General features: G+C 52.6%; 1 protein-coding gene across 13 annotated transcripts in view; it reads right to left on the bottom strand.

Moving 5' to 3' along the window:
• Window positions 1–10,555: 10,555 nt before the first annotated feature.
• Window positions 10,556–14,668, bottom strand: part of Dtnb (dystrobrevin beta) — a 269,435-nt gene continuing 265,322 nt past the window's right edge. For 10 of the 13 annotated variants that reach the window (XM_074049317.1, XM_074049314.1, XM_074049321.1 and 7 more), the window contains 2 exons: window positions 12,375–12,408; window positions 10,556–10,659 (listed from right to left, as the gene is read on the bottom strand). In XM_074049317.1, the coding sequence (XP_073905418.1) occupies window positions 12,404–12,408 (5 nt within the window). In that variant the 3' untranslated portion in view covers window positions 10,556–10,659; window positions 12,375–12,403. Of the gene's footprint in view, window positions 10,660–10,686; window positions 10,912–12,374; window positions 12,409–14,668 lie in introns of those variants that run through there. The other 3 variants (XM_074049323.1, XR_012439625.1, XM_074049315.1) reach the window with 3 other exon arrangements.

Consider the following 14,668-nt stretch of genomic DNA (forward strand, 5'->3'; position numbering starts at 1 on the left):
GGGAAAAGGGTGCATAGCTATGGTGCTCCTACTTCGAGTTTGCCGTGGTATCATTCAGGAAGTCAGGTGATGGCAGTGGATTCTTTTTTTTTTTTTTTATAGCAGTAAAAATGCTGCTCACGCCTGCAATCCTAGCTTCTTGGGAGGCTGAGATCAGGAGAGCGGAGGTTCAAAGCCAGCCCTGATAAATAGTTCACAAGACCTCCATCTCCAAAATAACTAGAGTAAAAATGGCCTGGAGCTCTGGTAGTGGCAAGTGGTAGGGTGCCTGCTTTGCAAGTGTGAAGCCTTGAGTTCAAATCCCATTCCACCAAAAAAAAAAAAGGCAGTAAAATATTGCTATTTCTAAACTTTGTTCAGACACCATTCTAGCATTTCATGACTGTTCGCGGGCAGAAACGTAACCTGTTATATTATAGATGCATAAGTTATATATGTTATGAATGTAGATACAACACTATCTCTATTTAAGAAATTATTTTGTGCTGGAGCACGCACTCGTCACCAGGGAGCTTGGAGACTTTGGATTCTGTGTTGTGAGGAGGCCCGAGGAAGCTGCCATTACCCCTGCCATTGCCCCTGCTCAGGGAGCTGGTGTTAGGAAGCCGTAGGGGCCAGGCAGTGCATAAAGAGTGTCCAGTGAACGAGGCACGAAGCCTAAGGGTTAAAAGAGGTGACAGGCAGAGCTATGGGCCCATTGACTTCATGCCTGTGACTACACTGAAGGTGTCCTCTCCACGACTCTTCCTCAGCTGTACAACCACCTCTCCCTTCTGGCCTCTAGCTCAGAGCCACTCTGGACAGTCATTCCAGGCCTGCCGCCACTGTGGGGTGACCCAGGGACACATCTGCCAGAAACACCATCCTCAGGCAACTGCCTATGCAAATTTTACACTGAGCGCAACAGCTCAACCTGCATGTAGATTGAGGTGTGGGGCTTTTAGCACTGGAGTTTCCCAGTCTGGTGTGGTGGCAGCAGAAGGCACAGTGACAGCAGGCACCGGGGGCAGCTGACCTGGCAGAAGGATGTCTCTGACTCAGCAGAGACTTCCTCCTGTGAAAGCGCGGAATACTGGTGGCTTTGATGCTCCCCGAAGTCCCCTTGTCTCAACTGTTTTGTCCCAGGCAGAGGGAGGCAGCCTATGGGCTGTTCTGGGGATGCCTGGGGACATTTTCTAAGAGGATGCAAGGAGGCCCACAGAGCTGCTCCAAGCAGCTGGCCCAGGACGCAAAGCCAAAGAGAGAGATGGGTATTGGAGGGTTTCCAGCAGACTTATTGACATGGGGAATTATGGGTGCAGCAGAATCAAAATATTTAACTTTTCCAGAAAAACTAAGTCTGGATTTTGTTGTGAAATCTGATTTTTCACCCTTTGCAGTTCATTTAATTGTGTGTTTTAAATCCTCCTGGGCCAAACCAAACTTTGGGCCACCCTCTGTTCTACCTTCCAATTTAGACCCTGAACAGCAAGCAGTGCCCACCAACAGCAGGGGTTGGTGCTCAAAGCTTTCTGCCCCCCAGCATTAAGCTGGCAAATGAGCTGGGGCAGGACCAAGTGCCACCCTAAGGTTTCTGCATTGCCCTCCCCAGCTCTGCCGCTCACTTGCAGATACCCTTCCCGGCCTCGGTTCACGGTGACCAGGGTGAGAGCAGGTGGCCTCAACCCTAGGTCAACATCATGGCAAGCAACAGCCCAGTCTAAATCACCCAGGCCAGGCTCTGGGTGGTGCCGCCAGTTCTTCACACGCTACCTTGGGGAAGCTGAACTTCCCCCAGGGAAGCTGAGGGCTGGGTCCTGAGTGGCCCTCTGCATCTTGCTTTGGCCTCATATTTTACGGCCAATCTACAAAGAGATGTGTTTATGTGCTTTGTATGTGTTGTGGTTGAATTGATTTTGTTTTGACACGTTGGTTCAAAGTGAGATTGGCCCTTTGAAAAATCAACTTGCTAAAGTCATTTGCTCAGCTTCAGTGCAAGGGGCTTAGCTGAAAACAGCTGAGGCACACTGACATCACTGAGGGCTCCAGCCTGAAACGGACCTCAGCACCAGCCAGGCCCAGGGAGGGACATTGCAACTTCAAAGGCAAGGGCCAGTGAAGCGAAGTTTTATCCCAGGAGGAAGGTTTTGCTTCAAAAACAGTTCCTTTGAAATACAAAAAACCATACATATACTGACCAGGCATACTTAAAGACTGTACAAGAAGAGCAGGAAACAGTAAAGAACTCTCTGGAACACATCTAAAAGCAGTCGTGGCCAGGCTGTGTGTGTGCGTGAGGGGACAGTGTGGCTTCTGTTTCATATTTTGTTTCTATTTACTTATAGTGGGCTCTCCTTCCCTTGGCATTTTTTTGGATCCGTGTTTGGTTGTTAGCAGGTGGCACTTGGCATGACTGCCATTGACACCCCAGGCCTGTTGCCTCCACCTCAGGCTGCAGCCTCTGCAGGGCAGCCCCAGCATCACGCACAGGCAGTCTCCAGGACCGGATCTTCTGGGTGTGGATAGCTGGCTAAGAACCCTACTTCATTTCAATGCAGTTGTGCCTGTTTGCCCTCTAGTTTTTCCGGGGACCTAAAAGAAGAAGAGCAAGGGTGGGGATCCCTCTGTTTGGCTAGATCAGTTCCCATCAGTCCCTGGACAGCACATTTCTGGGAGGACAAATGTCACTGTCAGGTGGTGGGGAGACCTGGTCACTAAAAGCACCACTATTGTGAGTGAGGACACTTTTTGAGGGGACTGGGGTAGGGAGTCTGGTGAAGGCTCACTTAGCCTGAGGCCGGCTATGGAGTGAGAGATCTGAAGGAGGACTGTCCTCACATGCCCTGTACCAAGGCTCAGGGTGAGCCTAAGTAGCAGATTCAGTGCCCAAGGCACACCCTGGCAGCAGGGAGCTGGGGGACCAGCCTACACTTCACCTATGGGAGCTCTTCTAGTCCATCTCTGGGTGGCCCTGGCCTGACACCTTGGCTGTCAAGTTCTATGACTCTCTGGCCTAAGTAGCAGTGGGAAATGTCACAGCCTTTCTGTGGGGCTAAAGATGAAATTTCTGTTGATCCCTCATAGGCCTGGGGTAGGGGTTTGTGTGCAGTCAGGCTAAGTCACAGCATTGTAATCCCCCAGAGGGGTAGGGTCCCCCAACAGACCTTCCAATCCTACCCTACAAAACCAGGGTGGGGGATGAGGACACAGATGTTAATATTGGGCTATGTGAGTGAGGCTCTTCACCTATAGGGTGAGCCATGAGACATGCTATGGTTTGCCTGCTCTGAAGTTCAGGTTGAAATTTGGTCCCCAGTGTAACATGTTGAGCAGTGGTTGGGCCTTTAAGAGGTGATTAGATTGCTAAAAGGGATTAAAGCAGTTCTCACGGGACTGGATTAGTTACAGCGGGGAGCGGTTATTAGAAAGCAAGCCGGCCCTTGTGCTTTGCCCTCACACATACCTGCTTGCCCTTCTTTTCCACCATGTTGACAAAGCACCAAGCTCCCACCAGATGTGGCTGCCTAATAGTGGACCTCTGTCCTTCACAACTGTTGAATTAAATAACTTCTTTCCTTTATAAACTACCCAGTCTGGGTGTCCTGTTACAGCAAGAGAAAATGGACTAAAACAGGCAGTACCTCCTAAGGTTTAGGTGACGCCTCTGGGGAGAGCCTGTCTGGATTCAAATCCAGGTTCCCTTGGCAACTCCCCTTCTGTCAATTGCCTCACTTGGCCACAGGGGATGATAGTGTTAACAGTGCCCCTCAGGGCAGCTGAGTGCCACATGGGTCCACTGAGGACCTTCCCTTCTTTCTGGGTTTGGTTTCCTGGGGCCCCAATTTGGAGGGAAATAAACTTCATTGTCTGAGGCAGATCCAGGTTGAGTTTGCAGTGACCAGAAGCACAGAACGGTGTGGCTGAAGGTGGTGGTGGTGGTAGGAATTGGGACACAGTCTTGGTTGTTTTAAGATTTAGAAAATACGTCAACAAATTTGGGTGGTTATTTCTCCATTATGGCTTTCTCCCTTTCTTTCCAGCCAGGGTCTTCCTACCAAGCTTAGGCTGACCTTGAACTTGTGATCCTTTTGCCTCAGCCTCTGGAGATTTGGATTTCTAGGTGTGCACCACCATGTCTAGCTTCCATTGTGGCTTCTGAGGTAGGCAAACCAGGCTCCTATTAGGCCAAATGACTGAATATTATACATCCTTCCTTAAGCCATCTCCCTGATCCTCTCCCTCACCCCCAATTTTGGAATATTCGTCTTCCTTGGAATTTTACCACATTAAAATTCTATCACATTAGCAGTTTGAGGTTACGGACTGTTACTTTCTGTGTGACCCCAGGTGAGGCACTAGACCTCTTTGGGCCGTGTTCCTCTGTGAACTCTGCCTGCATCACAGCGTTCTGAGCAGAGGACAGTAAGAGCACATAAGTAAGCACACGTGGCACCTTGCAGGTACTTAGCGTATGCTTGTTCCCATCCCTTCAGAGCACAGGCCCTTGGAGAGAGTCACCCGGTTCTGGGCAGACAGTGACATCAACAAGCTCGGCATATGGACACCTCACCAAGACATTGTGGTGTGTGTAATTCTTTTTGTTGTTGTTGTTCTGTTTTCCTTTGTTTCTAGAGTTTTCCTTCATTTCCCCCTCGCAGATGTCCTTCTTTGGGGGGTGCTGGGGATTGAACTCATGGCCTGGTGCATGCAAGGCAAGCACTCTACAATGAGACAGAACTCCCTCTCCCTCTTTCTGGATGACTGCAAGGTGCTCCGTGCTCTGGTTCTTCCAGGTAAATTCCAAGTCCGCTGCTCCTTTGGACCTGTCCAGATGCATGGGGAGCACTCTGTGGCAGGGGCTTGGTTGGCACTGGTTCCTGTGTAGGGTATGCTGTGTCAAAGGTCTTTTCCATGGGGAGCTGCGTGTGCACAATACAGCCTGAGTGTGACCTTGTTCCAGAGCTGTTGCCCTCCTTAGAAGACCAAGGGAAAGGAAGGGCAGGGAGCAGCCAGGCGGGGCCATGGGCAGGTCAGGATAGGGGCCTCAGCAAACAGAAATGTTAAACCAGGGTCCTCCCCACTCCACTGGCTTTATACCACACCCCGTACAAAGTTTGGCTCCAGAGGCCTCCCAGTGACCCCAATTTAATTCCCTCAACTCTCCTGTGATGGCTGAAGGCAGGAAGATAAGAAGTCTCCTTGAACCACAGCCCCAGGAAATGCCATCAGCCCCTTTGGGGAGTACTGTGAGCTACGCTGAGGCAGGGATGAGGGTGGAGAGGACAGAGGGCTAGGCAGAGGGAGCCAAGGACCAGACCTGCTTCAGGGTCCACAGAAGGTGCTGTGCCTGGCTCCTGGGCCTAGATACTGGGGAGCTCCTGGTGGAAAGTGTGGATCTCCTAATTAGGCTCAAATCCAGACCTAAAAGCTGCAGCAGTCACACGACAAAGGAACAAATCACCCTGAGCTCAGGATACAGGCTGAGGGAACTGCCCAACTCTGCCTCCAGCCAGCCTTGCTTCCCGACTGGACTTTCCAGTTCTCACACCAATGATTTAGTCTACCTCATCCCAGGTGTCCAACATCTCCCTCGCCTGCAGCCCCACTCTTCCTGTTCTCTCTTCCTTTCACTGTCCCTTGGCTCTTCATACCACCCTGCTGTTTTCTGCAGTCCTCAGTCCCCCTCCTCCACCCCTGGACTCCCAGGGTGGGCCTGGTGGTGAAGAGTGAACCCAGGATGGTTGCCTAGGCGATGAAGAAAGTAGGACAAACCATCCAGCGGCCAAGGGCAAAGGAAGGAGCCACAGAAGAGGGTGTGGTATCCCACCAGGCTCCCTCACAGCCAGTGTCGGTGCCTGGTTATCCCTGGTCCAGAGCTGCTCCTGTCACTCTGCCCCTCGCTGTGGTGTCTTCCTCAGCACTACGAAGCACTTTCTTCCAAAAGACCACAGCACTAGGGAGCCCCAAAGAGGCAATGCTAGGAAGGCCAGGGGCCAACGAGGAGCTCCGCACCCAGATTTCCTATTTGAGAGCCAGGAGGCATGACAAGACTCATCATACCCAAGGGCCACCCAGTCTTCTGAAGGAAGGAGGAGCCTTACCACTCTGGGTGAAGCATAGGGCCCAGGCCCTAAGAGGTCAGGCCTGGGATTTGGGTTGCTATAGAGAGGACTCCTCGTGGCTTTAGACACAGGACTCAGATCAATTCTGCCTCATTAGGGACAATGCCTGGTATGCAAGGTCACCTTTTCTGTTGGGAAGGGAGAGACTGACAAAAGTCCTGAGACCAGGCCATGGTGGTACAGACTGCATGGCTGTTAAGCGAGAACCTGAGTGAGAGCCCCAGGGTGGACAGGGGACCTTCAGGCCTAGTCGGGTAGATACTGCACCTAATCCCAAGCCAGAGGCTGAGCCTTAAACTTTGCTCTCCTCAGGAAAACTACACCTGCAGCCTAAACCACTCAAGGCAGAGGACTCCATGGGGCGTGTGCAGGTACACACAGGTGCACTGGGTGCTGGCCTTGCTGCACCCCTCACTAACACTGCATGGGATGCACCTGCCCTGCCACCTTCCCACAAGCCTCAGGCCTATGCAGTCTAACTGGGAGTGTGGCCATGTCTGGAGGCCGACACTGGGGCAGGGGCAGGGGTTCCTGTTACCTGGCTCAGGACTCTTGCTGGGCAGAAGTGGGTTCTGGCTATGGTGAATTCCATTATGAATGATAATTAGCTCCTTATTAGTTAGCAGAGTCAAGGTTCAGTCTGTTAGCCACACATGAATCTCTCAGGGCTCCACTCTGCCCAGTCTCTTCTCCCACTCCTAAGCCCAAAGACCAACACTTGTGGCCAGAACCAACTGAGCAGTGACCACATCATTCTCCTCCCTCGAGTGGCTCACTTTGCACTGAGTCCCTGGTCAGAGGGTGTCCAGCCCCTCCAAGCCCCCCCCTCACTCCCAGTTACAAACTCAGACCAGGCCTCAACCTTAACCTTAGGCCCTGGGATTGCTGAGGCCTGAGGATAGGCTTGTGCCCTTGGCACTTGCTGGGTATATTCTAGAATGGATGACAGCAGTGAAAGGCCCAGCATTTCAGACATCTGAGGATGCTGACTGGCGTTGGCCTCTTCAAAGGCTCTCCCAGACCCTGGTAAATCCTGTTTCTTTCCATGGCCTCCCAGATTTTCAAAATGAAAGCACTCACCACCCATCCCTACCTTTACAGAACTGGGGAGCTAATACTGTTTTCTAGAACTGGCAAACAAATTTAGGCCCATTTCTTTTACACTACGGTCCTACCCCTTGCTGTCTTCCCTTGGAGCAGAAGGCAGGGAGATGGCACCTGTTCACAGACACACCTATGCAGGGGAGACTCCCAAGATCACCAGCCACAGAGACCTGCTTCCCCGGGCTGGGCCAAGTGTGCAGAGAAGGCGTAGTCCCCTGGACCTGCTACTCCTAAGCAGGTAGGAACTTTAGCAATCATGTCTCTCAGAATGACGCCTACAGCAGGTGGAGTCTGAGTGTTGCTTAGTGTGGAAGATGGGATCTGTGTTCTGGGGAAAGCATCTCAGAGTAAACGCCCATGTGGGGTTAGGTGCCTGTAACACCCCCTTGCCTGTCACTCCTCCTGAGACGGGCTGGCCATTAGAGTGCCCCACTGAGACTGGAGACCCAGCCACTGGGATCTGTGAGGCTGGGCTCTATAACTTAATGAACTTGACTTCATGCTGCCCTCACCAGCACCACGTCTGAGGTCTTTGTTACACTTGATCTTAGTCAAAAGGCCGAGAAGCAACCTGAGGTCTTTGTTTATTGATTGTTAGAAACCAAAAAGAAACTCAATCTAGGGGCCACCAGTTCTAGTACCTGTTCCCCAGAACCTCCAGCCAAGAAATAGTTTTTCTTCCTCTAGGACAGACAACTGACCGGTCTTTTTCTGCCTGACTGGCGATGGCATCTTGGATGGATGTGATTTTTTTCCTTCCTTGTAAAAGCAGAGTGCAGTGGTTCTTCCAGTGTGGTCTCCAGCTCGGCAGCACCCAGAGCACCTGGGAGCTGGCTAGTGCAGCAAACTCCCTGGCTCCAGCCCAGTGCTACTGAATCAGAACCTCTGGAGGTCTGACCTGGACCTCCACACGACTCTGATGCAGTTTAAGTCTGAGAACCACAGACAGAGTGAGGTCGGAAGCCTCATTTGTTTTCTGATTCACACACAGAGACCTGGCTAGCAGCATGTGATAGCATCTATCCAGCATCTTCCCAAGCTCTACAGCTTCTCCCACACTCCAGCCCCAACCAAGCACCTGATCCCCAAGAGTCAGAGCTGAGGTCAGACTTGGAAACCACCATGAAGCTCTTCATGAGCCCTTCTTCTGGAAAGTGCAGCAGAAATTTGGATGGCTCTAGCCATTGCCATGGCAACTGTACCGTTCTGAGCTGGCGGGCACCCCGAGCAGGGAGCAAGCCATGAGGAGAGTCTGCCAGGGGCTAATGAGGGGGGCTGGGAGGATAATGGAAGTGCTGGATGGCTGGGTCTTGTGGATCAGAGCTTGGGGGCTCTAGCTTGAGACCCAGGATGCATCTGGCTCCTCTCAGGAGTCTTCACAGCCATGATACAGCAGTGACTTAGGTCAGGGCACTACAGGGCCAGGACTGCCCTGGGGCCAGGGGCAAGGGGTGCTGCCAGTGCATGACTCTCAGATCATCTACCCAGGGTCAAGTAGGCTCCTATGTCCACAAAGCAATTAAGAAGAAAGTACCTGCCACAGAATGACCTCCAGTATTCCAGGTCAGGGTGAGGAAAGGGGCCCAGCCTCAAACTTCTGATAAGGATCTTGGTCTGAAAGCAGATGCTAAGAAGTCACAAGGCACCTCAGGGGCCTTAGAAAATAATAGACATTCTAGCTCTAAAGAAAGCACTGCGTCCCAAGTGCTGGCACCTGCCATCCCTGCAGCTCTCACCACCCTTATCCCTTCCCTAGGTGAGCTCAATGCCACTCCTCCCCAAGGCAGGCAGAGCACAAAGCAGAGGCCCAGGGATGCTGTCCACACACAGCACACACCTCAGCCGGCCTAGTGCTTTGAGTCGGTCTGTTTCTTTGACTCTTGCTGCACAGTAAGAAGCAAGCATCGACATAAGGAACTAGGGTGGGGGCCCACCCTGTCCTCAGGGGAAGGGTACAGAGTATGAGGACTCAGGATCATGGGGTGGGGGGTTGCAAATTACCCAACAGTGCCATCACCAAGGCTTCAGCCCCTCATACTGAGTCCCACCAGTGAAGGGCACTGAGTGTCCCCAGGAATTTCCATATGGCTGTGCTTACCTTTGTCCCTCTCTGGCCCTCCAGGCAAGCCAGGACCCTTTTTCCTGAGTGTGTGGGAACACTTTTCTCTGTTGTTTCTCTTTGCCCAAGCTGCTACTGGCTCTCCAGATCCTCAGCTCCACGAGCTCAACAGGTGTGGGTGAGGCAGGGCTTTCTCCTGAGGCTTAGAGGGTCAGTGCTCTTGTCACATCTGAGCAGAAGCCAGCCCGTCTCCCATTTTCCTCCTTGTTCTCACAGCATAGCCTTCCACAGTGCACCTCCTCCTCAGACCTAGGACCTAGGACCTGGGCCCAGCAGGGCAAATGGCAGGTCACAACTCCAGCCTTGCCCTCCATTAGAGGTGGGAGTAGAGAAAAGAGACAGGTAGGTGGAAAGGGGAGGAGTTGTTCTATCCTTGGTTCTACCCTGACTGCTGCTCTGGGAGGCTTTCATGGGGTTCCATTCATGTGTGGCCATGTGTGGAGGCCATGGCACCTCAAAGCCAGGGGCAGGGGTCTGCAGAGGTGGAAGGGGGAAATGCCACTGAGACAGCTGTGGGGCCTCTCACTTCATTCCAGTCACTGCCCTTTATAAATATTTATAGCTGCTCTTCTACTAAAAATAACATCCTGGAGCACAGGGAACAGAAAAAAAAAATAAATGAAAATCACCATGAATTGGACTTGATGATCACGTGAGCCCGGACTGCATGGGACCCCCAAGGGGAGACTGCATGAGCAGCGCCCAGGCTGTGCGCCCCCTGGCGGCCGCCCCCAGCTCGGCGCTCGGCGTGCCGCTGCCCCCTCCTGGCCGCAGAGCAGCAGCATTGCACCGCGTGCTGGCGGAGGCCTCATCAGAAAGGAAGGAGGCTATTTTTAGCACTGTGGCTGGGGTGTGAATGTCTGTAGAACTGAGCAAGGCCTGATGCTTTCTTTGCACAGGCGGAAGAAGACCTGTTGGTTTTTAAAGGTCAAAGGTAGGGAGGAAACTTGTGCCCCCCACACTAAGGAGCGCATCGCGTGCTGGCCAGGCGCCAGATCCATCAGGTCATAAACACACAAGGGCTTAGCGCTTTTTCTTTTCTCTTTTCAACCTCCTGGTAAATTCCTGATGCAGAGATGAGACCATGCCCTGAGGGGAGGAATGAAGCCGCTAGTACATGCAAGGCTATGCAGGGGAAGGCCCACCAGCTGCTGCTTCTTGCAGCTCCCCCTCCACTTCCCACCGCTTGGCTCCCCTCTCCCTGTTGGTGGAGTGACGTCTGGCAGCCTGCAAGCCCAGTCCAGGTGTGCAGCAGAAAGATGGATAGGAATGTGCCTCTGGGGGAAGACCTTCCCTTCGTCTTGTTGGTGCCAGCTTGCTCCTTGTCCTCTGTGCCTGCACAAGACAGACTCACCGTTAGTCACCGGCATGCTGTGGGCTCACAGGGAGGCTGCTAAACAGATGCAGGACCGTTAGGTCAACAGGGAGGGACTCAGCTTTCAAAGACGGGGTGAAGGAGCTGTCTTCTGATGGGGCCAGGAGTCTTCAGCAGTCATTGCTGATGTCATGGGGTCAGGAAGTACTTCCACAGAAGAAAGAACTGGGCTCACAATGCCAGGTTTGGATAGGGTGGTTTCTGGGGAAGAACTGTGGGGGAGAAGGGCACAGAGGATGCAGAAGTGCATGTGAATCCGGAGGCGGGCTGGAGAAGGCATGGAACTGAGTCTTTTGCTTTTCCTATAACTCTGTTGGACTCTCCCAACTCCAGTCAAAGAGGACTGGAGTCAGAGGCACACGACCCAGCTCTGATTCCAGCTCTGGCACCAAGCTCCTGGATGTGGGCCTTGGTTTCCTTATGTGCACCAAGAGGGGCAGGCCAGGTGGCGCTCACACACCTCCCTTCCACCCCATCCATCCCTTTGCCCTGGGGACAGAAGGACCTGGGCAGGCTCTGCAGGCAGGCAAGTCAGTTCCTGACTTCCTCAGCTGGCTGGGCAGCCCAGGCTTGCTGCAGGAAGGGCCTCACCTGCATGTGCACAGCATCAAGGGAGAAGCCTCACCCTGAGCCCCGCGGCTGTGCTCGTCAGTCTGCACATGAGCCCGTGCAGCCTGGTGCTGCCCACTTAATGTGAGGCTGCCATTGCAGGGGAGAGCAGGGGGCGCAGGGAGGGCCTGGCACAGACAGGAGGGAGAGGTTGGAATGCCTGGAGGCAGTTCCAGGATGGCTTGGAAGGGTCTGAGAAAGTGCCTTTTTGGATTGTAGGGGCTGTGGCCTTGGCTTTTCTGCCCTGGAGATCTGCAACTGAAGGCGATGCCTAATTTTTACAAATAAGATGGAGGGGTGGGAAGACAGAAAAGATCTACAAGTAAAGGTCAGTCTCATGGCTGCTCCACTTGAAGGGACTGTGCCCCTGAACTGACTGGCTGTCCGTCACTCCCCTCCTTCTAGAGTGGAACCAGGAGTTGCAGTATCTTGGAGCTGGGAACAGAATGAGCTGAGGTTTCAAGATGGGAAAATGGGCCAGACTCATTCCCCAGGCAGTGGGCACAGCCTGTGGGGGCCTCTGTTCTTTAGGGGAATTTCAGTCAGGACACTGGTCTACTTTGTCATCTGTGTGATCCTTTATGGCTCCATGTATATGGGTCAGGGGCTACAGCACCAGACAGTGCAGGGTAACAAGATTCTGGGATACTCTGGCTGTGGGGTGACAAGTGGCAGTGGGGAATAGGAGCACAGGAGGCAGAGGCAGCCCCGGGAGGTGGTCACTCTCGGCTGGCCCTCTGCCACCTGCTTCGCCAGTGGTGTGTCAGTGAAACTGGGCCATGCCTTAGGGCCAGCCCAGGGACATGCAGTATAAGATAGGCTACAGCCTGGTAACAGCAAAGCAGGCTCAGTGGCAGGGTTGGGGCACAAGTGGGAGGCCCCTGAGTTCAAACCCCAGTACCGCCAGAAAAGAAAGAAAATTCTAATTGTAAATCAGCCTGTTAGGATTGCTCTGGCTCGGGACCTGTGACTAAACAAAGGGAAGGGGAAATGAGCACGCTAAGTAAGAAGCGAGAGGAGTGTGGGGAGTGGGGAGTGGGGAGTGGGGAAACCACAGTATACTCACCAGAGCTTCCTCTGGGTCCGGCTCCTCCACTAACCTGTGGCAGCATGGGCAGAAACAAGAGAGGTCATACCTAGGCTCCTTTCAGCCCCTACATCTTCTTCAGGGGGCTTTCCTGACCCACCCAGTCCAGGGGCTTCTGGACTTGTCTCTCCCCTTTGCTGACTTTTCCTGACAAGGCACGGTAACAGGGTAGAGTCATGTTATCTGCAAGCAACAACTCAACTTACACAGACAGCTGCAGAGACAAATGCTTCTCAGGAGAAGCAGTCAGGTTGGGGGTAAGGCCCATTTGGTTCTGGAAGTGAACAAGGTGCCAACGAGTGCTTCTGGCTGGGCTGTGTTCCCCTCTTCAGCAGCACCTCTGCTTAGGACTGCCAGTCAAGCTCCTGCTCACACAGGACCCTCAAGAACCTGGGTATGCTCTCACAGGGCCACTGCTATCCAGACATGCATCAGGGATCCTTTGCGGGTGCAAACTAGACTGACACCCCCAACTGCCAGGAAGGCAGTTCTGGGAGAAAAGACTCTAATGGACCCAGGAGCACTGAACAAGGCCCTGAAATTAGGGTGCCAGAGCAATATGGGGGAAGGCCTCATTCTTATGGGCTTGGTTACACTTGGGGTGAGGGGTGAGCTGATGCACAGTAGGAAGGGCACCCCAATGCAGCAGCAGCATTCTCTGGGATTAGCCAGAGTCAAGGTAGAGACAGGCAGAGGCATGAGCAGGGACGAACGTGGCTGGGGAATGTAAAAGTTTGGTCAGAATTCTTCCAAAGTGCCTATTTGGCCCTCACAGTTTTTGTGCTGAGCAGACCATGTATGCTGGATAGGGCGCTCTCCCAAGTTATGTTTATATTATGTCAGCATGATTTCAACCCAAATAAAGGAAATGATTCCCTTTCTCTCTCCCTCCCTCTTTCTTTCTGGTTGGCAGTAGTGACCAAGTGACCATAGTTAGTGCTAGGTCAGTCTAATAAAATCTCATGCCTACATACACCCAAACACCTGGTGTTGTAAGGACACCCACATAAGAGCTACACTGTACCTGGGACATATCCTAGTGCCCACGCAATCTTGAGAATCAAACATTAAAAAACAAAAACAAAACAAAACAAAACAACTCATCTCTCACACCAGCTCTTAACACTCTTGCCCTCAGGGATGACATCGAAAAGCCACAGAAGTAGAACTTCAGGCATTCCCACAGAAAGATGTCACAGAGACAAAAAGAAGTTCTGTATGTGCACTGAAAGAGGGTAAGGAGAGACTAAGGGGAAGTGGCACAGAAAGACAGAAGAGATGCTACCAGGGCAAGTCAGGTGCAGAGACAGAAAGCCCTTGGGCCAAGGGGAATTGGGGTAGTTTTCCAATTCCTATGGGAGACATGGCCGACATTCAGACCTGAACCAGCACTGAGGGCCAGAGTCCATGGCCAGGGCAAGGCTTGAGTGGCTGGGGCAGAGCCCTAGGTTTGCTTTGGGGAAGTGGAGGAAAGCTGAGGAGGCCTGGGAGAAGCTACTAGGGCAGGGAGGGCACATGGGAAGGGAGGCCAACACAGCAGCTGTTATGTCTTCAGCCAAGGACATTCCAGAGGAGTGCTGGGATTTGGCTGGAGGATGCGTAGGGGTATGTGCTTGGGGCATGTGTTTACGAAAATGGGAATCTATCTGTGTGTCTCCCCTGCCCCTCTTGCTCTGTGGCCCTCCCGTCTGCCTTCCTCTCTGCAAGGAATGCTGTTCTTTACATCCTGGGCCTCTGAACAACTGCTGCTTCTGACGCTGGCCATGCAGTCTGGTGTGCCATTTGCTGAGACTTCTCCAGCTATTATCCATTTCTTACAGGCCTTGCTCTGGCTCACAACTCACAAGATGGTTTCTGCACTTGCAGAATGTCTTCCCCTCCTCCCAGTTGCTTCCTTGGCAATTTCAGTGCCCTTGATGACAAATTCCTTGCCCACTGAGACCTCAAAGACTTCTCTCTTTTATCCATACCAGCAAACAATTATCTAGAGCCACCATCCCAAGGGGCTTCCCTCCCAACCACAGCTTCCTTGCTTGTGCTTTCCCCTCAACTTGTACACTTCACTTAGTCTACGCATTCTGCTCAGACTAACACATGGGATTTGGAGTTGGAGATTCCTGGAGTGAATCCAGGCTCTACCATTTATTACCTGTCCAGTTATTTCACACTTCTGAGCTTTATCTAGAACTTCCCCTCCTGGGACTGCAAAGCCAAATGAGAAGGCTGTTACAGACCTTGTGCTCAGTAGGCACTGGAGACAGCACTGGGCCCTC

The sequence above is a fragment of the Castor canadensis genome, chromosome 12 (genome assembly GCF_047511655.1).
Source record: "Castor canadensis chromosome 12, mCasCan1.hap1v2, whole genome shotgun sequence".
NCBI classification, from domain to species: Eukaryota; Metazoa; Chordata; class Mammalia; order Rodentia; family Castoridae; genus Castor; species Castor canadensis.